At 36.6% G+C, this 19,656-nt stretch overlaps 1 protein-coding gene across 5 annotated transcripts in view; it reads left to right on the top strand.

Moving 5' to 3' along the window:
- ABCC9 (ATP binding cassette subfamily C member 9) overlaps positions 1 to 19,656 on the top strand; it is a 129,161-nt gene that overhangs the window by 87,833 nt on the left and 21,672 nt on the right. For all 5 annotated transcript variants that reach the window (XM_042991910.1, XM_042991911.1, XM_042991912.1 and 2 more), the window contains 7 exons: positions 418 to 514; positions 2,601 to 2,830; positions 3,503 to 3,651; positions 3,885 to 3,954; positions 5,978 to 6,135; positions 10,004 to 10,096; positions 14,698 to 14,800. In XM_042991910.1, the coding sequence (XP_042847844.1) occupies positions 418 to 514; positions 2,601 to 2,830; positions 3,503 to 3,651; positions 3,885 to 3,954; positions 5,978 to 6,135; positions 10,004 to 10,096; positions 14,698 to 14,800 (900 nt within the window). The remainder of the gene's footprint in view (positions 1 to 417; positions 515 to 2,600; positions 2,831 to 3,502; positions 3,652 to 3,884; positions 3,955 to 5,977; positions 6,136 to 10,003; positions 10,097 to 14,697; positions 14,801 to 19,656) is intronic.

The following is a 19,656-nucleotide window of genomic DNA, read 5'->3' as shown; positions in this document are numbered from 1 at the left end:
TGAGTGATAGTACTTGAACCAGTCTAGAACTGCATGCATTTTTAAAGGAAGATATTTTTTACCATGAATAAATCTTTAGTTAGAGAATTACAGGGAGTATATGAAAATGATGTAGAGATAGAAGAAGTAGCACTGGTGGAATTGCGCTTTAAGGTGGGAGGAGGTGTTCCTCTTTCTGGGGTCAGCTCCATTGTGTTGTTGCTACTTTTCCTGGCTTCTTACTGCCCAACACCTCTAAGCTCTGAAGCTTTACGAAGTACTCACAAGTACTCCTGTGTTAGGAGTTGTGGCTCTTCTACAGAGAGCCCGAGACTGACAAAGGTAACGAACGACTGGTACCTGTGGGTCACTGACTGGTACGTCAAGATCTTCCTGTGGTTGTGAGCTTCTTGAATGATAGTACAATGTTTGCTGTAGGATATGGAAGCGGACCAAACAACTTTAGAGAGGAAAACCCTCCGAAGAGCCATGTATTCGAGAGAGGCCAAAGCCCAAATGGAGGATGAAGATGAAGGTAGATCTTTCTTTTGTATCTGAAACATTTAAGTGGGATGTGACTGTTCTTCCTTGAACTGAAGCACGAGTGTGGCTGTGAAGAATAATGAGCCACTTTCCAGGGGGGAAAGACCTAAACCAAATACATAATACTGAAAATGAAATGAAAAGAAAAGGAGCAAAGGAAAGGTGTACATAATCCATCAACAGGCATCATGAGCGGTTTCTAAGTGTGTCTCAGGGTGTTTGTGCTGTGTGAGAGAGAGCAGAAAGGAAAAGGCAGTATTTGTAAATAGATCTAGGCCCTTGTTCATAGAAGTTGGAAAGGTCTAGTAGAATGACCAAATCAAGCTATTAATAAAATGTCAGTCCTTCAGAAATAAACAATAAATAGGGAATAGGAAGAAAGTACCATTTTGAAATCCTTATATTTGAATCATTCAGTAAGTCTTTGTGGAGTTTTCATGACAATACAACAATGAAGAATAAGAGAATTCCACAAAAGCCGTTTGTTATGTTTCAGTTGTCTGGACCAATAAGGTACAGTAGAGAAAAAAAATGAGTTCCAGGAAAATTGAGGAATGAGATGAAATAATTACATTGCCTTGACATTTGTTGCCAAGAAGTTTATAAGATAAATTGCACTTAAGTCCTTAAGGTAAATACACTATACTTCATGTTTCCTATACAGTTTTTGCTTAAGACTGCATTTTTACAAGCCAATTAAGAAACAGAGAAAATTGTAATTTCAGGCCAAAGAACACCAAAATGTGCTACCTTTACATTTCAGATGAGAACTATTTAGTATTTCAGCAAATACTCATGGAGAGAATGAATGAATGAACAATGAATAAATTGATTTTGCACTTCAATTCCTTAGATTTAAAAATATTTTTAAAGAATGTATGGTGCTGTAAACAGACATCAGCCTCTAGAATTTTAAACCAGTTATTTCTAATGCACTCTAAATGTGGAGTCATGCCATGTTACTCTCTCCAGTGTTCCAGGGGTGGGTATATGGCTGGGTACTGTACCCTGGGCTTCCTGTGTTAATCCATTCTCTCAAGGATAAAAGAAGACAGTACTACTTTCTTACAGAATAAAATGAGGTAATGAATATTCAAAAGCCCTGTATGGTACATATTTCCCACTAGGTTGCTGTTCCAGGTCCTGGTCAGTATGTCCATTCCAGCCACCACACATTGAATCTACCTCTACCAAAGGACAGATTATCTGAGATCTGTTCATTTACTGCATCCAGCTCAAAATATTAGGATCTTTGGTGATGCTCAGTCTTCCCATAGTGTCCATTTTTAGATCTGTGTGGTCTGAACCTATAAACCAAAGACAGGTTATCCATCTTTCCTACCCACAACCTGCTCAATATACAGTAGTGGAATATATAAACAGACAACTGCAATGAAAACTATCTCTGGAAAAGGAAGTGATGGGCAATGCACAACAGCCCCTGGACCACACAAATAATCACATTTTGCCAATCAGGAAATGCCAAAATTCCCTGTCTTCATAATGAAGTGTGTTCTTAGGACAGCCATCTTGGAGTTGCCAGGTGGTTTAAACATCTGAGAGGAACTCCTTGCCTGCTGTCCTCTGCCCTCTGGAAGGTTTCTTCTTGCTCATGCTCCTCCATGACTGCATCTAAAATGGGCCATAGAGACTATAGATTATGCCCTTTTGGGTATCTACAAATTTCAGAGTCTGTTTCCTTCTGGTGAAGTTTTATGAATCCAGAAATTTAGAGTACAAAAAAATTGTGTTTGCATAACAGGGCTGTGGTTTTATTGGCAACACAATTGTTTCAGTAACCTTGTAAACTTCTAGTCTACACTTCTGACAATTTGGTGTGTAATAAATTGGCAAATTATCTCATCTAGATATAGATGTTGTTTATTGCCTTGCCCATTCATTCATTCTTCACCATTTTTAAATGAAGTTTTTCCCTGCTAAGAGCATTCACAATTTCTAAGACTAACATTTGTATTTCTAGAATTTTGAGGCATATTTTTGTATGCTTTTTTTGTAGGATGATACATATTCTATCTACTGTTGACTGAATAAAGCTTAAACTAATACTTTATTTGCAGAGGAAGAAGAGGAGGAAGATGAGGATGATAATATGTCCACTGTAATGAGGCTCAGGACTAAAATGCCGTGGAAAACCTGCTGGCGGTACCTTACTTCTGGAGGATTCTTCTTGCTCTTCCTGATGATTTTTTCTAAGCTTTTGAAACATTCAGTCATTGTGGCTATAGACTACTGGCTGGCCACATGGACTTCAGAGTACAGTATAAATAATACTGGAAAAGCTGATCAGGTATAATGAATTCTGTTTTTAAATCATCAAGGAAATAATGCTGAGATTAACAGTGACACCCTTTTATTTAGTTTGATATTAGAATCCCAAATGCCATAGGATTTTTATAATGACTCAGTAAGTTAATTAGAACAGGACCTGAAATAGAATGAACTGTCAAAATGGAATTTATTATGATAACTTTTGTGTTTCAAAGTTTACTGTAAGAAACATTTAATGATAATGTTTGGTTTTGGATTAGGGGAGGTATATGCACTCGATGTGTGTGTGTGTGTGTGTGTGTGTGTGTGTGTGTGTGTGTGTAACTTATACACAGCACTTTTGTTGTTGTTTTGATGGTATTGATTTTAACTACCTATGCCAATATATTAGCTGGTCATTCTGAGATTAGGGATAGGAAGGAGGAGCTCTACAGTGTAGAAAGCCAAGAATATTTCAAACCTGAAAACAGATTCTAATGTCTCATCTGCCCTTGGAAGAGAGTGAAGGAAATAGGTGGGGGACTTGGCTTTAGGGCTACAGTTGCAGTACTATCTTTAGTTCTCCAAAAACCGCTCTCCTTCAACTGCTTAAATTGACTCAAGATAATGAAGTTAAAGATAGTGTCTGACTTTGATATTTGGCGTTCTAGTAAGAAAAAGCTGTGTCTTTTTGTGTGTTGGTTGTTTTTAGACCTACTATGTGGCTGGATTTAGCATACTTTGCGGAGCAGGTATTTTCCTCTGCCTTGTGACATCTCTCACTGTAGAATGGATGGGTCTCACAGCTGCCAAAAATCTTCACCACAATCTCCTCAATAAGATAATTCTTGGACCAATAAGGTAAAAAAGTAACTAATTTCTTACTTCCCCACATAAAATCATAAAAACATGCATCTTTAAGTGAAATGTGAAATTTTAGTGAGTTTGTTCAGTCTTTAAATAAGTGAATAGGGACCTTCTCATTTACTTGACTCCAAGATGTCCATTAGTTGCTTAGGTTCCAGATAGCTTAGTATTATTATACATCCCAATGTATGTGTATTATACATTCCAGTGTGTTGTTTATTGCCTAGATTCTTTGATACCACCCCCCTGGGACTGATTCTCAATCGCTTCTCAGCTGATACAAATATCATCGATCAGGTAAGTGCCTGAGTTACTTCCAAGTTCAAAAATAATTTTTTCAGTATAAGCAAAGTAACATTTAAGATAAACCATGTTTCTTGTTAGCCATAGAGAACATCTAAAACTTAAATGAAAGCCTATATGTATCTATATCAATATTATATGCATAAATGATTTCTAGAATCAAAACTTAAAGGAAACCTTAATTCAAAATAATTTATGTGGGAAGAGGATACTTAGGGGATCAGAATGAAATAAAGAAAAATAGCAAAGAATAAACTAACATATAATTTTTTATTAAAAAAGGAATAATTTTGTCAGTGTTGTATCTCCATTCATAGTAAAGTTCTTAAGAGTTTAATATTGATGCAGAGTGTCTTCCATAAGCAAAGGATAGAATGCCAAGGCGTCTTAGAGGTACTTTATTTCAATTAGATGGGCTCTTGCATGAGGCAATGGTGTGATATTTTAGAAAATATTGCAGAGATACCTAGTTTAGTTTTAGATCCTTATGCCTCTAGAAGTTGGTCCAGAAATTAAAGTCCTCAATCTCTAAAACTGGATCACTCCAAGAAGAGACCTCTTAGGTTAACTGGACAAAAGAACCCATCAAATCTAGCACTTGTCTTTTCTGATTTTTCAGAGTTGCTTTAGGAATAACTAAATTATCCTCAATTTAGAAAAAGAATGCTTGATGCATGCAGCTGACTATAAGTATGTTGAAAATGTTTCATGTTTCGTTGGTGTCAGTCACAATGCATCTAAAACTCTTCATAAGGAATGAATATGGGGAAAGAAGAGATAAAATAGTCCTTATTTGGACATGATTTTGCCACTTGGAGAGTCCAAGACAATGGGTACAATGAAAACCCAATTTGAAAGTTCAGAAGAGTGTCTACATAAGGTGTATAATAAAATTCAGTAACTTTCTCTACACTAAGTGAAAAATTAAGTGAAAAATAAATTCTATTCATACTAATGACAAAAACAAAATTAGAAACCTTAAATGAACAAAAGAGATCCAACAATCCCGGAAATCCTAAAAATCCTATATAGAGAAAGAGAATTTCCATTTCAGATACCCAGAAAACAGTATAAAAATAAAATACTCTGGTGATCACAGAAAACAAGTAGATCAAAAGAACAAAATGGAGAACTCAGAAACACCAGCATATGGAGAGATTTAACATAGGATAAGTGTGGTATCTGGAATCAGTAAGAAAGGATTGTTTTTTTTTCAATAAAGGATGTTGGGACAATTAGCTATCCATAAAATACAAAGCAAAGACATGTGGAATAAAGATACCCATATAAAAACATAAAGCTATAAATAAAACGTGGGAGAGTAGTTTTAGAGTTTTGGGGTACAAAAGGGCTTTTTAAGTAAGACACAAAACTCTGAATAAGGAAAAAGGCCAACAGAAATGACTATATAAAATTTTAAATTTCTATTGAGCTAAAAGCATCAAAGACAAATTTAAAATATAATAGATTAAGTGGGAGAAAGCTGGTAACATATATAAAGCAAGAGGAAAACATCCGTAATCTATAAAGAGTATCTAAAAATCAAAAGGAAGGTAAATAATCCAATCAAAAACATGCAAAGGATATGAACAAGCAGTTACAGAAAATTAATGTAAATGTCTTACTGGAGAGAAATAGCTGTTTTTTTAAAAGTATCAGCCATTCTAAAGAAAGAGATTTGTATATGGTTATGTGGGAAGATTTATAATCTATCTTGTCCAGTAAAATAAAACAAGAACACATGGACAAATAAGATTTATAGTATAGTGCCATTTACATGAAATTCCCAAGATAAATAGACTGATACACTGACTGATAAGTAGATAGGTAGATAAATGGATACTAAACTATGGGAAGTTAGTGAAGTTGGAGTGAAGACTTGCTTACAATGAAAAGATTCATATACTACTTTTGTAACTAGTTACATAACATTAATATAAAATGAATATTTTATTGCATTGTAACCAAAATTTTCTTTGAGCTAAAACATTTTCCTTTCAAACTACCTTCTTAATAGCACATCCCTCCAACTTTGGAATCTCTAACTCGCTCAACACTGCTCTGCCTGTCTGCCATTGGCATGATTTCTTATGCTACCCCTGTGTTCCTGGTTGCTCTTGTGCCTCTTGGGGTCGCCTTTTATTTTATCCAGAAATACTTTCGAGTGGCCTCCAAGTAAGTAAAACAAAGTTCTGTTCATTTTCAAAAACCTATACATTTGATTTACTGTGATCCAGATTTGCTGTAGTGTTTTTCAAGATTAGGTATGGAATTTGGAAATGCAACCTATTTTTAACATGATGAAACCTATATTATGCTTCATTTGGAGATCTATTACAATTGTTTCTATAATTGGTTGTGTAAACCTTCCATAGCTCTGGATATATATTAACATGTGGATTTGACCTGTTGAGTTTTGAATCCACAAACTACGCCAAATTTTTCATTATATGGTCCTTTTGCTTAACATAGCATTGACAGAAAACCTGTAAGATCAAGGGTAAGTGATTTAATATTGTTCTATTCCACAAGTGGGAAAAAAGGGATAAAATATTGTAAAATGCTAAAATGCATTCTGTAAAAAACTAGAAGAATTTTAAAAGGTTAAAGGGGTAAGTCAGAGTGATGACCAGAAAAGTAGATAACCCTGAGTGTCTGATAGAAGGGCTATAACTTTAAGAGATTGGAACTTTTCAAATTGGATCATTTAACACGTACTTGAGTACCCAGCTGAATATAAATAAAAGTAGCCATGAATCTTAAATTCTTCTATTAATGTAAGATTTATCACTTGCTGAGATGCATCATAGTTAAATGAAATGTAGTACCAGTTGTTTTAAAATTTCCAGTTTAGTTTTGAAGTCTTGCTATAAATAGTAAATTTTATATCATTGCAATAATCACTTTATTTCAACAAACACTTATCAAGCATTTTTGTGTTGAAAAATAATTGTGTAAGCCATGTGGCAGATGAAGAGATCCACCTGACAAGAACCTGTTCTTGAGAAACTTAGAATCTGGAGAAAATGAAGTATATATATCTATATATATATATATATATATATATATATATATATATTAATCCTTGTATGTGGATTAAGTGCTGGAATAAGAAGGTAGATATTGAGTTTATTCAGTAAAATGAAAATATTTAATAAGACTTGAGTGCAAGGATGATGATGAAAATTTGGGGAAGGCAACAAGAAAGCCAAGATTATAGTTGGCTCTTGGGGTGCCTGGGTGGCTCAGTCGGTTAAGCGTCCGACTTCGGCTCAGGTCATGATCTCACGGTCCGTGGGTTCGAGCCCCGCGTCAGGCTCTGTGCTGACAGCTCAGAGCCTGGAGCCTGTTTCAGATTCTGTGTCTCCCTCTCTCTCTGCCCCTCCCCCGTTCATGCTCTGTCTCTCTCTGTCTCAAAAATAAATAAACGTTAAAAAAAAAAATTAAAAAAAAAAGATTATAGTTGGCTCTCAATATATCATATAACATTTTTTAATTTAAAAAATATAGTTATTTCTCCCTAGGGGTTATGAGTTAGAGTTCTTCAAATGTTATAGATCTGTATTAAGTATTTTTTCATTACCAGCCTCATCCTATTTTCCTGTAGCAAATTTAGACCGAAAGGGCGAAGTTAGTCATCGGTTCACTCTTTCATTTCTTACAGTACTATTGCGGATGCTGCTTCCTAGAGGGGCAAAAAGTTTAATTACTGCATTTCTGCTGACTATTTCCAAATCTGTCCTTATCTTCTCACTATTAAATTAAATATTACAGTCATGTCTTACTTCAGTCACATATTCATTTGGCCTTATTATTGCCCCTTCACAATACAAATTGAGTGCAAAGGCCAGGCAAATATTCCTAGTCATTTATAAATTGGAATTGTGAATTCTGTTTATTTTAAGAAGGAATAATCTGTTATTAGCATTGGTAGTAAGTGACCAAAATATAGAGGAGATGATCACTTTTAAAGAATTAACACTAATAATGGATTATGAACCATACTTATTTGAAATTCTTTGAAAGTGAGTAAATATGGCCACATGACATTCAATTTCACAGACAAAAAAAAAAATCCCTTCTAGATGTTGAGGCTCCACCGGACTCACTCATGTTGAAAAGCTCAAGCAGCTTAACAGACTGCTTTCTAAACACCACAAGGAATTAAAGTGGGAGACAGGAAATGTCATGGAATTTAGAATATCTGAAATCAAAGATCTAATGTGTGGTTAGCTCTGTAAGGAAGTGTTTCTTACAAGAATACAAGGTCAAGTTATATCGTCACCTGTTTGGTTTCACAAAATGTAGTCCTATAAACAAAGATTTCTCCTTCCTAATTTTTTCCCTTCACAACAAACCTCAAATGTAGTGACCACCTGTTGTTGTGTCAAATTTACAAATAGCCACTTAGTTTTATGTTTAAAAAGTAGCAAACGACTCACATTCCTTCATATTCATTTTCCTCCTTCCCTCTTTCTTTTTCTTCCCTCCTCTGCATTTTCTAAAGTGAATAAATCCATTGTAGAAACTCGAAATAAATTTGCATTTGTTTGGAACGAGACAGGCTGCCCAGTATGGCCCAAGTTAATTGTTGAAGATTAAAGTAACAGTATAATTCAGTTGACTCTGGAAGGTGACAGTTGATGCCACAACTCTAAATCCTCAATCCCCCAAACCTAAAAACAAACAAAAAAAAAAGTAGAAAAAAAGACTGAAAGAAAAAAGAAGGATGTTTTGAAACATATAGTATAACTCCTAGCCTATTTTCGAGAAATGCTAGCTTACATGGTTTAAGGAAATGTTTTCATGAGTAGTGTGCATCTTTGTGAAAGGGATGATCAGGCGTTTGTCTACCAAACATACATTGGATATTATATAGGTCCTTGGAGAACCTATGAATAAAAGTTCCATGAAGGCAGAGATTCAAACTCATTGTGGCCAAGGCAAACTCATTGTCTTTTTCCTCAAATTGCTTTGTTCCGTGTCCCTCACCCTGACAAATAACACTGTCATCTGTCAAGTCTGCTAAGCCATATTTGACTCTTTTCTTTTACTCACCCTGCTACAACTCGCTGATTGTTATAGTTTAGAAGCCTACTTCTGGAAGACTATCTCACAATCCTCCCCCTATTTTAAACCCCACTAGTATCACAGTAATTCAGAACTTTTAAAAATCTCTGAGATAGACTCTCCAAACTCACTTTTCTCTTTCATCCATTATAGCCTCCCAAGTTATGTTGCTTAAGCACAGCCTGATGATTTCTAGTCTTCAGTGACTTTGTCCAGTCCACCCGAGATCTTCTACTGTCTAGTCCCACCTCTCCTTTATACAAACTTTCTCCACCTTAGCACTCACAAAGGACTCTGGACCCCAGCCAGACTGAACTTGCTAGGTTCTTTAGTCTCCTGTGTTTGCTCTTGTTCCCATTAGCTGGAATGTACTTCTTCTTGACTGTTTGGTTGAAGCCCTCCTCAAAGCTTGATGAGATTTGGCCTAAATTCTACCTCCTCAAAAAAAAATATTACCCATCTTCTAGGTATGAAATAATCATCCATTCCTCTGTGTCCCTACAGCACTTTAGTTGTTTTATCAAGCAAATGTTTGTTTGTTTGTTTGTTTGTTGAGAGAGAGAGAGAGAGAGAGAGAACACATGGATGTGCAGGCAAGGAAGGGCAAAGGAAGAGGGAGAGAGAGAATCTTAAGCAGGCTCCGTGCCCAGCATGGAACTCAATGCTGGTCTCCATCTCACAACCCTGAGATCGACCAAAGCCGAAATCAAGAGTCAGATGCTTAACCGACTAAGCCACCCAGGTGCCCTATGAGTAGTTTTTTTTTTAACAACACATATATTTGGCTTGGACAAAAATTCATTATGTACCCATATTTCTCTTCTTCTTTAGATTATAAGCTGTTCAAGTTTTTGTTAACTGGATTCTAGAAAAATAAGTTGCAATGACAAATAAAAACCTACCTGAGGATGAATACAGTAGTCTCTGAGCATGAATGCATAGGAAATTAATTTTGCACTTCTCTCTGCTCTAGGGACCTCCAGGAACTTGATGACAGTACCCAGCTCCCTCTGCTTTGCCACTTCTCAGAAACAGCTGAAGGACTCACCACCATTCGGGCATTTAGGTGAGTAAACATGTTTTCATTTTGTGGATTAAGCCATTACATCATCAACAAATATTTATCTACAAATAACTGATAACTGCTACCATTTTTTGTATGCCCACTGTGTGCATGGCAATGTTCTAAACTACAAGAATGAAAAATATGGCAATAAATGTTCAGAGTTAATTACCTAAAATTTTAACAAAAATAAAGAAAGAATGAAACAGCATATTGAGAAGACACTAGCTGTATAATGTAGACCATGCTTTGCAAACCCTAGCCCCGGTTTACTCATCTGTGAAATGGAGAAATCAACTGTGCTTCTTAGGTCCTTGGGCTAATTGAAAAATGCGTGTGAAGTATTAACCACAGTGATTAGTGAAGAAACACCCAATAAACAAGTTAAAATGAATGTATTATTGATAATAATAAAAGAAATATTAAATCAAGGTTATTTCAGGATTTAATCCATTTTCTTCAATGTTGGTAAATAGTGATAATCCAAGCTTTTGATCAAGAGTGTTTGCTTAACACTTAAAAAATTATCTGCCCTATTTACCCTGTTGAAGTAAACTCACTAAAGAAGGTGGTACCACTGAATATTTCATTTAATCTTGGAAATTGACATATTAAAGTATTAATGTCTTCTCGCAACCCTAAATGCAAATATGTAATGATTTCAACTAGAGATTTTTCTAACCTAAGACATATTTATATTATTTTACATATATAAACTTGAATTAAAAAGAATATAGAGGGGCACCTGGGTGGCTCAGTTGGTTAAGTGTCTGACTTTGGCTCAGGTTGTGATCTCATGGTTCGTGAGTTTGAGTCCCGCATCAGGCTCTGTGCTGATGGTGTGGAACCTACTTGGGATTCTCTACCTCTCTCTCTGCCCCTCCCTTCGCTCACACAGACACACATACTCACTCTCTCTCTCTCTCTCTCTCTCTCTCTCTCTCTGTCTTTCTCAAAATAAATAAATAAACTTTAAAAAAGTAGAATATAGAGATATAGAGATATAACCATCCACAACGTGTATCACAGAATTTCTACATAAAGTCTACATAGACTTCATCATGAAACATTCACATTTTCTGCAGTGGTGTGTTTTCCCATCAGAGTGCCTCTTATTGGAGATGGTAAAATTATTTATTGACATTGTAGCCAGCAATGACCACTGGTAGTCATAAGTGCATCATATTAAAGATTACATTTTTTACCAAATAAGTCCTTTCAAGTTATTTATTTGAGTATTGAATATATGCTAGGTACTACTCTTGATGTGGATATTTAAAGATGAAAAAGACATGGCCTTCCACTTCCATCCCAGATAAAAACGACAAAGAAAACAAGATAGTATGGCAAGTGAGGGGCAAGAAGTTACTGGATTCAGTCAAGCTGGTCAATGGGACAACAGAATACTGATGGGTTCGACATATAATAGCCCCTGCTCTGTTTTCTCTCTGAACAAGTTGAGATTATTTTCTAAGAGAGAGAGGACTAGAATCAGGTAAATTGTCATGAAGGAAATGACAGTTCAAAATGAGAGAAACTTGACCAAGAGTCAAGGTTTAGGCTTTTCATTTACGTTTGTCACTAGACACAAGGACAGAATTTAGCATGACTATTCCTAATTTTACATGAGGAGAAGTCTAGGTAGTTGTAAAAAGAACCAAATATTACGTGTTAAACCTTCACGCTTGAATTATGATTGAAAGAAACAAAAGACAACTTTTGGGTAGAAGTATCTGCATCATAATCACCCAGATTTACATCTTCCAGGGTTCCTTTCTAAAGTAAATATTAAATACCACAAGTATCAGCATTTTTAAGCCAAAGGGAGTTTCAAAATGTGGGGCTAGTCCTGCTGCCATGAATAAAATTCTAGAGTCTTTACATTTGGTGCTTGTGGTCAAGAATCAAACATGTTCTTTTCCCTCCATTTCTTCCTTCCTTTCAGGCTCCCTGGATCCCCAGAGTCTTCAGCTCTTTTGGAAAGTTATTATTTACTGATTAGGCTGCTTTTCCTCCCCTGCATTCAGGGATCATGGTGTACTCACACACAGCAGTGTACTCCCTCAAGTAGTTTACCACGAAAGCATCACAGTTAAATTAGACTGAGATTTCAGGGACCTTTCCTTTTTTTTTTTTTTTTTTTTTTTGTCCAACAGAATAAAGGTCTAAGAATGTTCAGAAGATGAGCTGGATGTGGATGAAAAGATACAGACTGAGTGTGTCAAAGTTTCCATTAGGAAAACAGAAGGTTTCTTGCCAAATAGAAACACACAGAAAGAATGTTCACTGCATTTCCACCCCTCCCCTCTCGCTGCTGCTTCAGACCATTGCCAATTCCATTTACAAACTCTTTAAGAGTGTATCTGAAACAATATCCCAAAACTAAATGAGGAGTAAGAAGAGTCCCAGACAAAGCACTTTGTCAGAATAAAGTGTTTGATGTTTATCTCAAATGTAGCCCAGTGGCTTTGGTCCAATGGGCCCCACCTCCAATCTCTCCACTACCACGGTCCTCTACAGAGAGAACACTGTCTTGAGCCCCAGAACATGAGTTTTCTCATTTCTGTTCCTTTGCTCATGTTGTTCCTACTGCTTCCAGTGGTTTGTCCTCCCTTGTTCACCTGAAGAATTCAGCTCATCCTTTAAAACTTCACTCGCACCATCCCCACAGTGCTCTTTGAAACTTTGCTTAATCCTCCTTCTCCCCCTGTTCCTCACCTCATTCCCTGCCATCCCGACCCTCTGGTCAATACAAATCACCCCCTTCCTTAATGTTCAAGTAACATTTTGTGCACAGAGTCATTATGACTAGATTCTGTGCTGTGCCATCCTTGTTTGTTAATACCACGTTTACCTCCTTCACTAAAGAATGGGCTCCTCGAGGGAGAGGTTATGTTTCGTTCATGTAGGTATTCTAATGTCTCATTTAGAGTTGGTGCTTCCTAAGTGCTTCTGAATGAGTGGATGAAAATCGACATAACACTGCACACAGAAAGATTGGCCCTTACATGGATAGATCTCTTTACAATTCATATCCACTATCTCAGTAAATCCTATAATCCTGTGAGCCATTCTACCTTTTCATTATTCACTCTATTCATCTCTAAAAGGGTCATCACAGGACAAGGTAGCCATGTTTCTCTGACTGCTCAGTCCCCTTCAAATGTGTTGCTGTTCAGGGCAGGTCCCCCTGTACATGGCATTTAGATCAAGGCTGCAAACTCATAACTCAAAGTGAGGTAATTATTTGGCTCTGATTGCCAAATCCTTTGATTACTGTAGATCAGATGTTGCTGTTTGACTCAGTTATCTGATTTATCTGGTTTGGCATATTGGAATGATCAGATCAATTGGACAAATATCAAGTATCTGCTTTATATTGGCCTGTATAGATGGCTTCATGGGCCAAGGGAACACCCCATCCAGGACTTTTTCATTCTTTGATATAGTGATGGTTTAATATAAAGTTTTGCAAATTGATTTGCAGATTTGGGGAAACTTTGGGAAATCTGTTATCAAACAGGAATCATTGCTGGGCTGTCAAATGAAATTTGGCTATTCCTCACAAATGCAACATGTAGTCAAGCAGTCCATATAAGAACAGAGGGTAGATAGACCACATTTTGATTTGGCATTTCCTCCAACCTTCAAACCAGTTATTTTGATTATATTATCCAGCTTTCCATTGTTTCGGTTATTCAGGGAAAAATAATTGAAAATGAAAAGAGACTATTTCTGTTATTTAGATTTATCACCATGTATCATGAGTTCTGTGAGAGAGTAGCTCACATGTTGAAATGGATAAGATTTTTCTTAGAAGTTTCATTTATAACATGGATTACACAGAATTTGGTCTGATGGCATTGGTTGCCAAGAATGAACTTAATTTGGTCAGGAAACAATATCTAAACTGTATATGTCATAAAACCCTGTAGGTACCATAGACTAAGAGTTCCTTCCATGCAATGGCCATCCTTACAAATATTTTAGAATCTTGAGCGTAAGATACCACATCTAGCAAGAACATTTGCCATCTCCAAGGACCTCCATCCTCCACTTCTTGCCACCCAGTTTCCTTCTTTGGTTCCCAGAAACACCGGGCAGCAGTAGATATTTAAAAGTATATATTTTCCTGTTACACGTGCATAGTTTCCTGTCTTTCCTGGTCCTCATCCAGCACCTCCCACCCAACTCTGTGTCATTGGGAAAAGTAAAATATGCAATAAAAAGTAGGCATACTGCATTTCTGTACAACTTACTCTGGTTTTTGTAAGGCCCTTGCAACATAGGCCATGCCTTGTCTTTGTGGCTACAAAATTATGTGGAAATTTATGAAATGATCTTTAATAGGAATTTGTCATCCAAAAGCTTCTTTTTCATAGCGGAGGTCTGAGAAAGGAGGAAACACCGAACCACACCCTCTCCAGCAAGCATACAGCAAAGCAGTAGCAGCTGGCCTTTATTTTGAAGTCGGAGTCCATTTACTAGTCATTCCATCCCATCAGTTTGTCACTGTCGAGTAAATAGTGTAGTAGTAAGTGTGACTGTTTCTTATTATTTCTCCTGTTGTGTGGCTAGCATGATAATAATTTTGTTTTCTACAGGCACGAAACCAGATTTAAGCAACGTATGCTGGAACTGACAGACACAAACAACATTGCCTACTTATTTCTCTCAGCAGCCAACAGATGGCTAGAGGTCAGAACGGTACGTTCATTTCATGATTTCGAAATGGAAACCAAACAAAAAAAGGGGGCTGATGCAAAGAGGGAGACAGTTGTAAAAATTAGTCTTGAGCTGAGATTCAGCACTAACTTCACTTTTCCAGACATTAAAATAGCTCAGGTTTGTTTATGTTACAGATGAAATTTGTCATAATGTTTTAGCTAATGGCAAGACAAATAGCCCAAAAAGCAAAAATTCATTTTGTGTTCTTTAGTCTCTAGATTACATAAGTTAATGGAATGGCAAATGTTTGTATAACTTCAGGGTTTTTTTTTTTTCAAAAAAGCAAATTTGACAAGTGAACAGATGTACTCATTTTCCTTCATTGAGCAGGACAAGCCTGGAAGAGATGGTGACTTTCTATGTTTTAAGCCAGTGGAGGATCACGTTAGCACAAAACATAAAAAACTGCAATTAATCATCTGTTGCCTTCTTCTTTCCTTTATGAAGTAGGAGAACAGGCACATGCTTTGGCATCATACAGACTTGAATCTAGCAAGTTAATTAATTTATTTGAGTCCTGTTTCCCATCTGTAAAATAGAAACAAGAATATGGGGGTGTTGCGATGAAAAATAATAATATAAGTCCTCTAGTTCACTGATTAGCAAATGCACTCGACAGATGACTTTTGAATGAATGGATGAATAAATAAATGAGTGGAAACAGCACCTACCCTGGTAAGTGGTTCATAAGCCAACCGGCTGGAGTGTGAACCAGGAGACGAATGAGATACAAATTCCAAAAAGGAAGGAAATGTAGTTTGCAGACTAGTCTGCATAATCAGCACTATAAATAAGCTATTTTTGTGGTAATGATGAGTTGTCTGTAAACTTTTTAAAAAATAATTACCTGTCCATTTGTCAAAAGGAAAAGTAAGTTTATCTGTACTATTGTAAGGACATCGGGTCTACTAATTAAGCATCCCTACTGTATGCAGGCTTTCAAAACTCAACAGACCAGAGAGGGCAGATAGTGAAAGGAATTTGATGAGGTTAAAATGAAGGAAGCTAGGTTATAATCGTGAGTTGTTGATAGACGGATACAAATTGATATAGATTCTTAGAGCCCCCTGTGAGCTTTAGTTGTCATGATTTTCCGCTGGTTTAGAGATTCTTTTCCACTATATTGGTAATAATATAGAAATTATTCAGTGACATAAGACAATTATATTTTACAAATTTTAGATTGGTTGTTGGTAAGAAATTCCTTCCAGGTAGCTCTGGGGGCAGGACAAAATGTCTCCTGAATTACCTATATATAGATAGCATGAAAGCAGATGAAGTATTGCTTAGGATTTATAACCAGACTAAGACCTTATTTGTAGATCCTATCCAGACCCTAATTCCTCGTTTTAAGCTTCTATTTGTTTGTTTAAATTTGTTTTCTCTAAGGAAGAAAAAAACCCAATCATATCTGAATAACAGAATTAATCATGAAATAGCTTAATGAAAGAATGTCCCCAAACCACAAGGGAAAATATCAGTAGTTACCTTTGTTATCTGATTTTCTTAACTTGGAGATCAAGCATGTTTTTTAAGGGGCAAGTGTGTTTGCTTTGGACTTGAGGTGAATGTGTGACTCGACTCCTGTTTCTGCTCTTTCGCACTTCCTACTGTCAGGTTAATGGACAAGTGTTTAACAAGAATCTTCAAGCAAACCGTATGTTCTACTCTCATAGCCAGAAGACAAGATATTAGAGCCTTCAGACTGCCAAAAAAGGGGAAGTCAGGAAAAATTAGAGAGGAAGAGTGGCCAGATTCAGAATGGCTTAGTTCAGTTTGACTCATGGCCCGTTACTTTAACCCCCAAGTGAAAAGGCAGCAGACCAACCTGAATGTAAAAGAATTCTAGTTCCAACTGTAGAAACTGAAAGAAAATACTGGTATTTGAAACAGGAAGGGCAGACTTTGCTATCTATTTTGTTCCTTTATAATACATTTGTTAGTATGTCTTGTCTTTGTTTTCTGTGTATTATAATCCTTCCAACATTTGCTGTCTAATCTCATTACCAGAGCTCTCCCTTAAAAACCAATACAAAAATAAATAAGGAATCTTTGGCTTCTATTTCTTATGGATAAAAGTAAATTTTGTAAGGAACTTGTTGATTCATTGCAAACTTCCAGGCATATCTGCAGACAGAAATCAAGTTCCACAGTCTTTTGTATATGATTTGTCTCTTTTGCCTAATTGTGTGTGTCAATAAGTTTATATAGGTGTATATAGGTTTATATAGGTGTGCACGCACACACACACACACACCCCTCTAGACAGCCCTCAGTGATCCAACTTAAAACTAGTCAGATTCACCCTCTTTCTGTTTTTTTTCTCTGAGTACATTGAGAGTGTTCATTAGAACCAGGATGTTATTTAGAGTATGTAAATATCAGAATATTTATTTGAATATAAATGCTGTAATCCAAGAACATGTGCTACAGTAGGAGTATTGAATAAATTAACTAGATAACTCCTATTAGGAAATAACCTTTCTCCGAATTGTATACATATAAAGAACTCATTACTACTGTCCTCCTGTGGACATGTCCACATCACTGGAGACACAATTTCAGCTTGAAATAAATGGACCTTTTGTCAGAAACATGAATGTTGAGATATAGGACCTTGGAGACTAGGGTGTGAACTGTTCTCTGACCCCGACAGCTGTGGACATATTCTTGTAAGTCATTAAAAAAATAAGTAATGAAAACTTCTATTTGTTGCAGTGAATCTGCTTTGATCTTACTTAACCCACAGTATTGACATAACTCCTCCTTTCTCTATTCTTTGCCATATTACTCAGCAAATTAAGAAAAATATTTGCTTATAGCAAATATTCTTGGAGTTCTCAGAGCAGAAACACAACTAAAGTGGTACAAGGAAGGTTGGGGCATTGGGCATGAATCAGAAGAAGCAAGTGTTTGCTCTCCTGTGTGAGGGGAGATCCTGATGCAGATCTAGGGATTTCACCAACTCTAATTCACTCATCACCTTAATGAAGAGAAAGGGGAGAAAATTTATCGTGGTCTTCTGTGGCTATTTTTGCCTCCCTTTCTCTTCATTCTCAATTTGAGCTTTCAAAAGCAATGTCACTGGATTCCCTAGACAGAAAATCTCAAGAAGAAAGGAAGGGAAACCAGAGAAAACCACCTTTTGTGGGATTCGGGAAGATCCATGAGCCCCATCCAATTTTTGTCCATTCTCTAATTTATTTTAAATATATGGCTCTCATTTCTTTCCCTCATCAACTTAAGTGAGAGTTAAGACAATCACAAGTTATTCCCCTTCTCTGAGTGAACAGCTTTCCCTATGGAGGATGTAGCCCTGACCACTATATTCATTTCATACTCCTTCCGAATTAGCAAAAAAAGATAAAGGTCACCATACACTCACATCGAAAAAGGACAAGAGTCTAAAAGAAAATAATTGGCTGGAGGAAAACTAGCAAGACCGTGACCACCCAGGTTGCTTTGGCAGAGAGGGGAGCACTTTTCCTGTGGGTGCCAAGTGGAGGGGGCCACAATCACGTGCAGAGTGTCACTACAGCCTAACCTTTGAATGCTGCTTATGTTCTCTGGTTCGACATGGCGTTTTCTCTTCAGCCCTCTGCACTAAACACTTCCAGTTCTTTGGCACCGGTGTTTCCACTTGCGAAAATTGTGTAACTCTATCTAAAGGCTGTCTTTCCAAGGCTTTGTCTTGCTGTGTGGTGAAAGGATAAAAGAAAATTCACATCAGGAAGCCAAAAAGAAAGTCTTTAGAATCAACAGACTGAAGTGAAAATAGTATTCAGGGTGAGCTTGCACGAGAGCCTGTTTTATGAAGCAGCACAGAGCTGTTTTGTGTGTTCATAACTCCACAACAGACAGGTGTGCACTGATCTTATACTTTGGAGGCCCTGATATATTCCCCCAGATACTCAGTGGTGCCATAGACCAGTACTTCTGAGGGCTACAAAAGGAAAGAGATTGAATCTCTATTAACTATTTGCAAGTCTGTTTTATAGAATTATAGTTTTCACTATAGAAAAGATAGATAGATGCCATTGAATCACTGGAAATCCAAGAAGAGGCCTCTCTTTTAGCTTTGAAAATCAAAGGCTTCTCTTCTGGAGGGAAGTGTTGAATTCACAAACTCGATGGAAGTTATAATTTATCACTAGATAGATAAAAGGTCCTCTGGTGGGGACCTCTTTGAGAACTGGCAGTTCACATAAGCAGTAGCTTCTATTTCCTAAACTGAATTTGTCATTCCATTGTATCGTTTTGACCACAGGTGCTTTTATTCAGTGAATTGATTGATTAGTATGTGTAAGAACTTAGCAGTAGAATAAATGCTGCCTAGTGACCACTAAGTGCTAAGTATTTGATCTCCTGTGTGAGTTATTCAGACCAGCTGCTTCTCCTTTCTTAATTAATTGCCTTGAAGCCATTTTGTTGTTCACATATTTGCGAAGAAAGGAAAGAAGGTATAACTGTACAATCACTTTGTAATTCATTACATTGCTTAAGTTTAATGGTAAAGAAACAAAAAGTAGGGAGCTAGCATAAACTCTTACATTATCCACCAATTTCACACACCTATACTCTTGTCCTATTTGAAGGGAAGTTAATAGAATTTAGTATTTTTGCTATGAGTTCTCATTATAAACATTGTGCACAAAGCAGCTTCCTTTCTTATGCAGATCAAGGTAAAATTCTGATCAAATGCCTCCAAAAAATTCCAAATTCATTACAAAAAAATTTCTTTGAGCAGTGGAAATAATCTAGGAGTGAACTGAAAATATCTAGTTTGGTCTAACCAGAAGACAACATGGATAGTACTTTCTAAAAAAAAAAAAGAT

Source organism: Panthera tigris, chromosome B4 (assembly GCF_018350195.1).
Source record: "Panthera tigris isolate Pti1 chromosome B4, P.tigris_Pti1_mat1.1, whole genome shotgun sequence".
Taxonomy (NCBI): Eukaryota; Metazoa; Chordata; class Mammalia; order Carnivora; family Felidae; genus Panthera; species Panthera tigris.
Note: the sequence above shows the minus strand (reverse complement) of the source record. Positions and strands in the feature narration are given on the sequence as shown.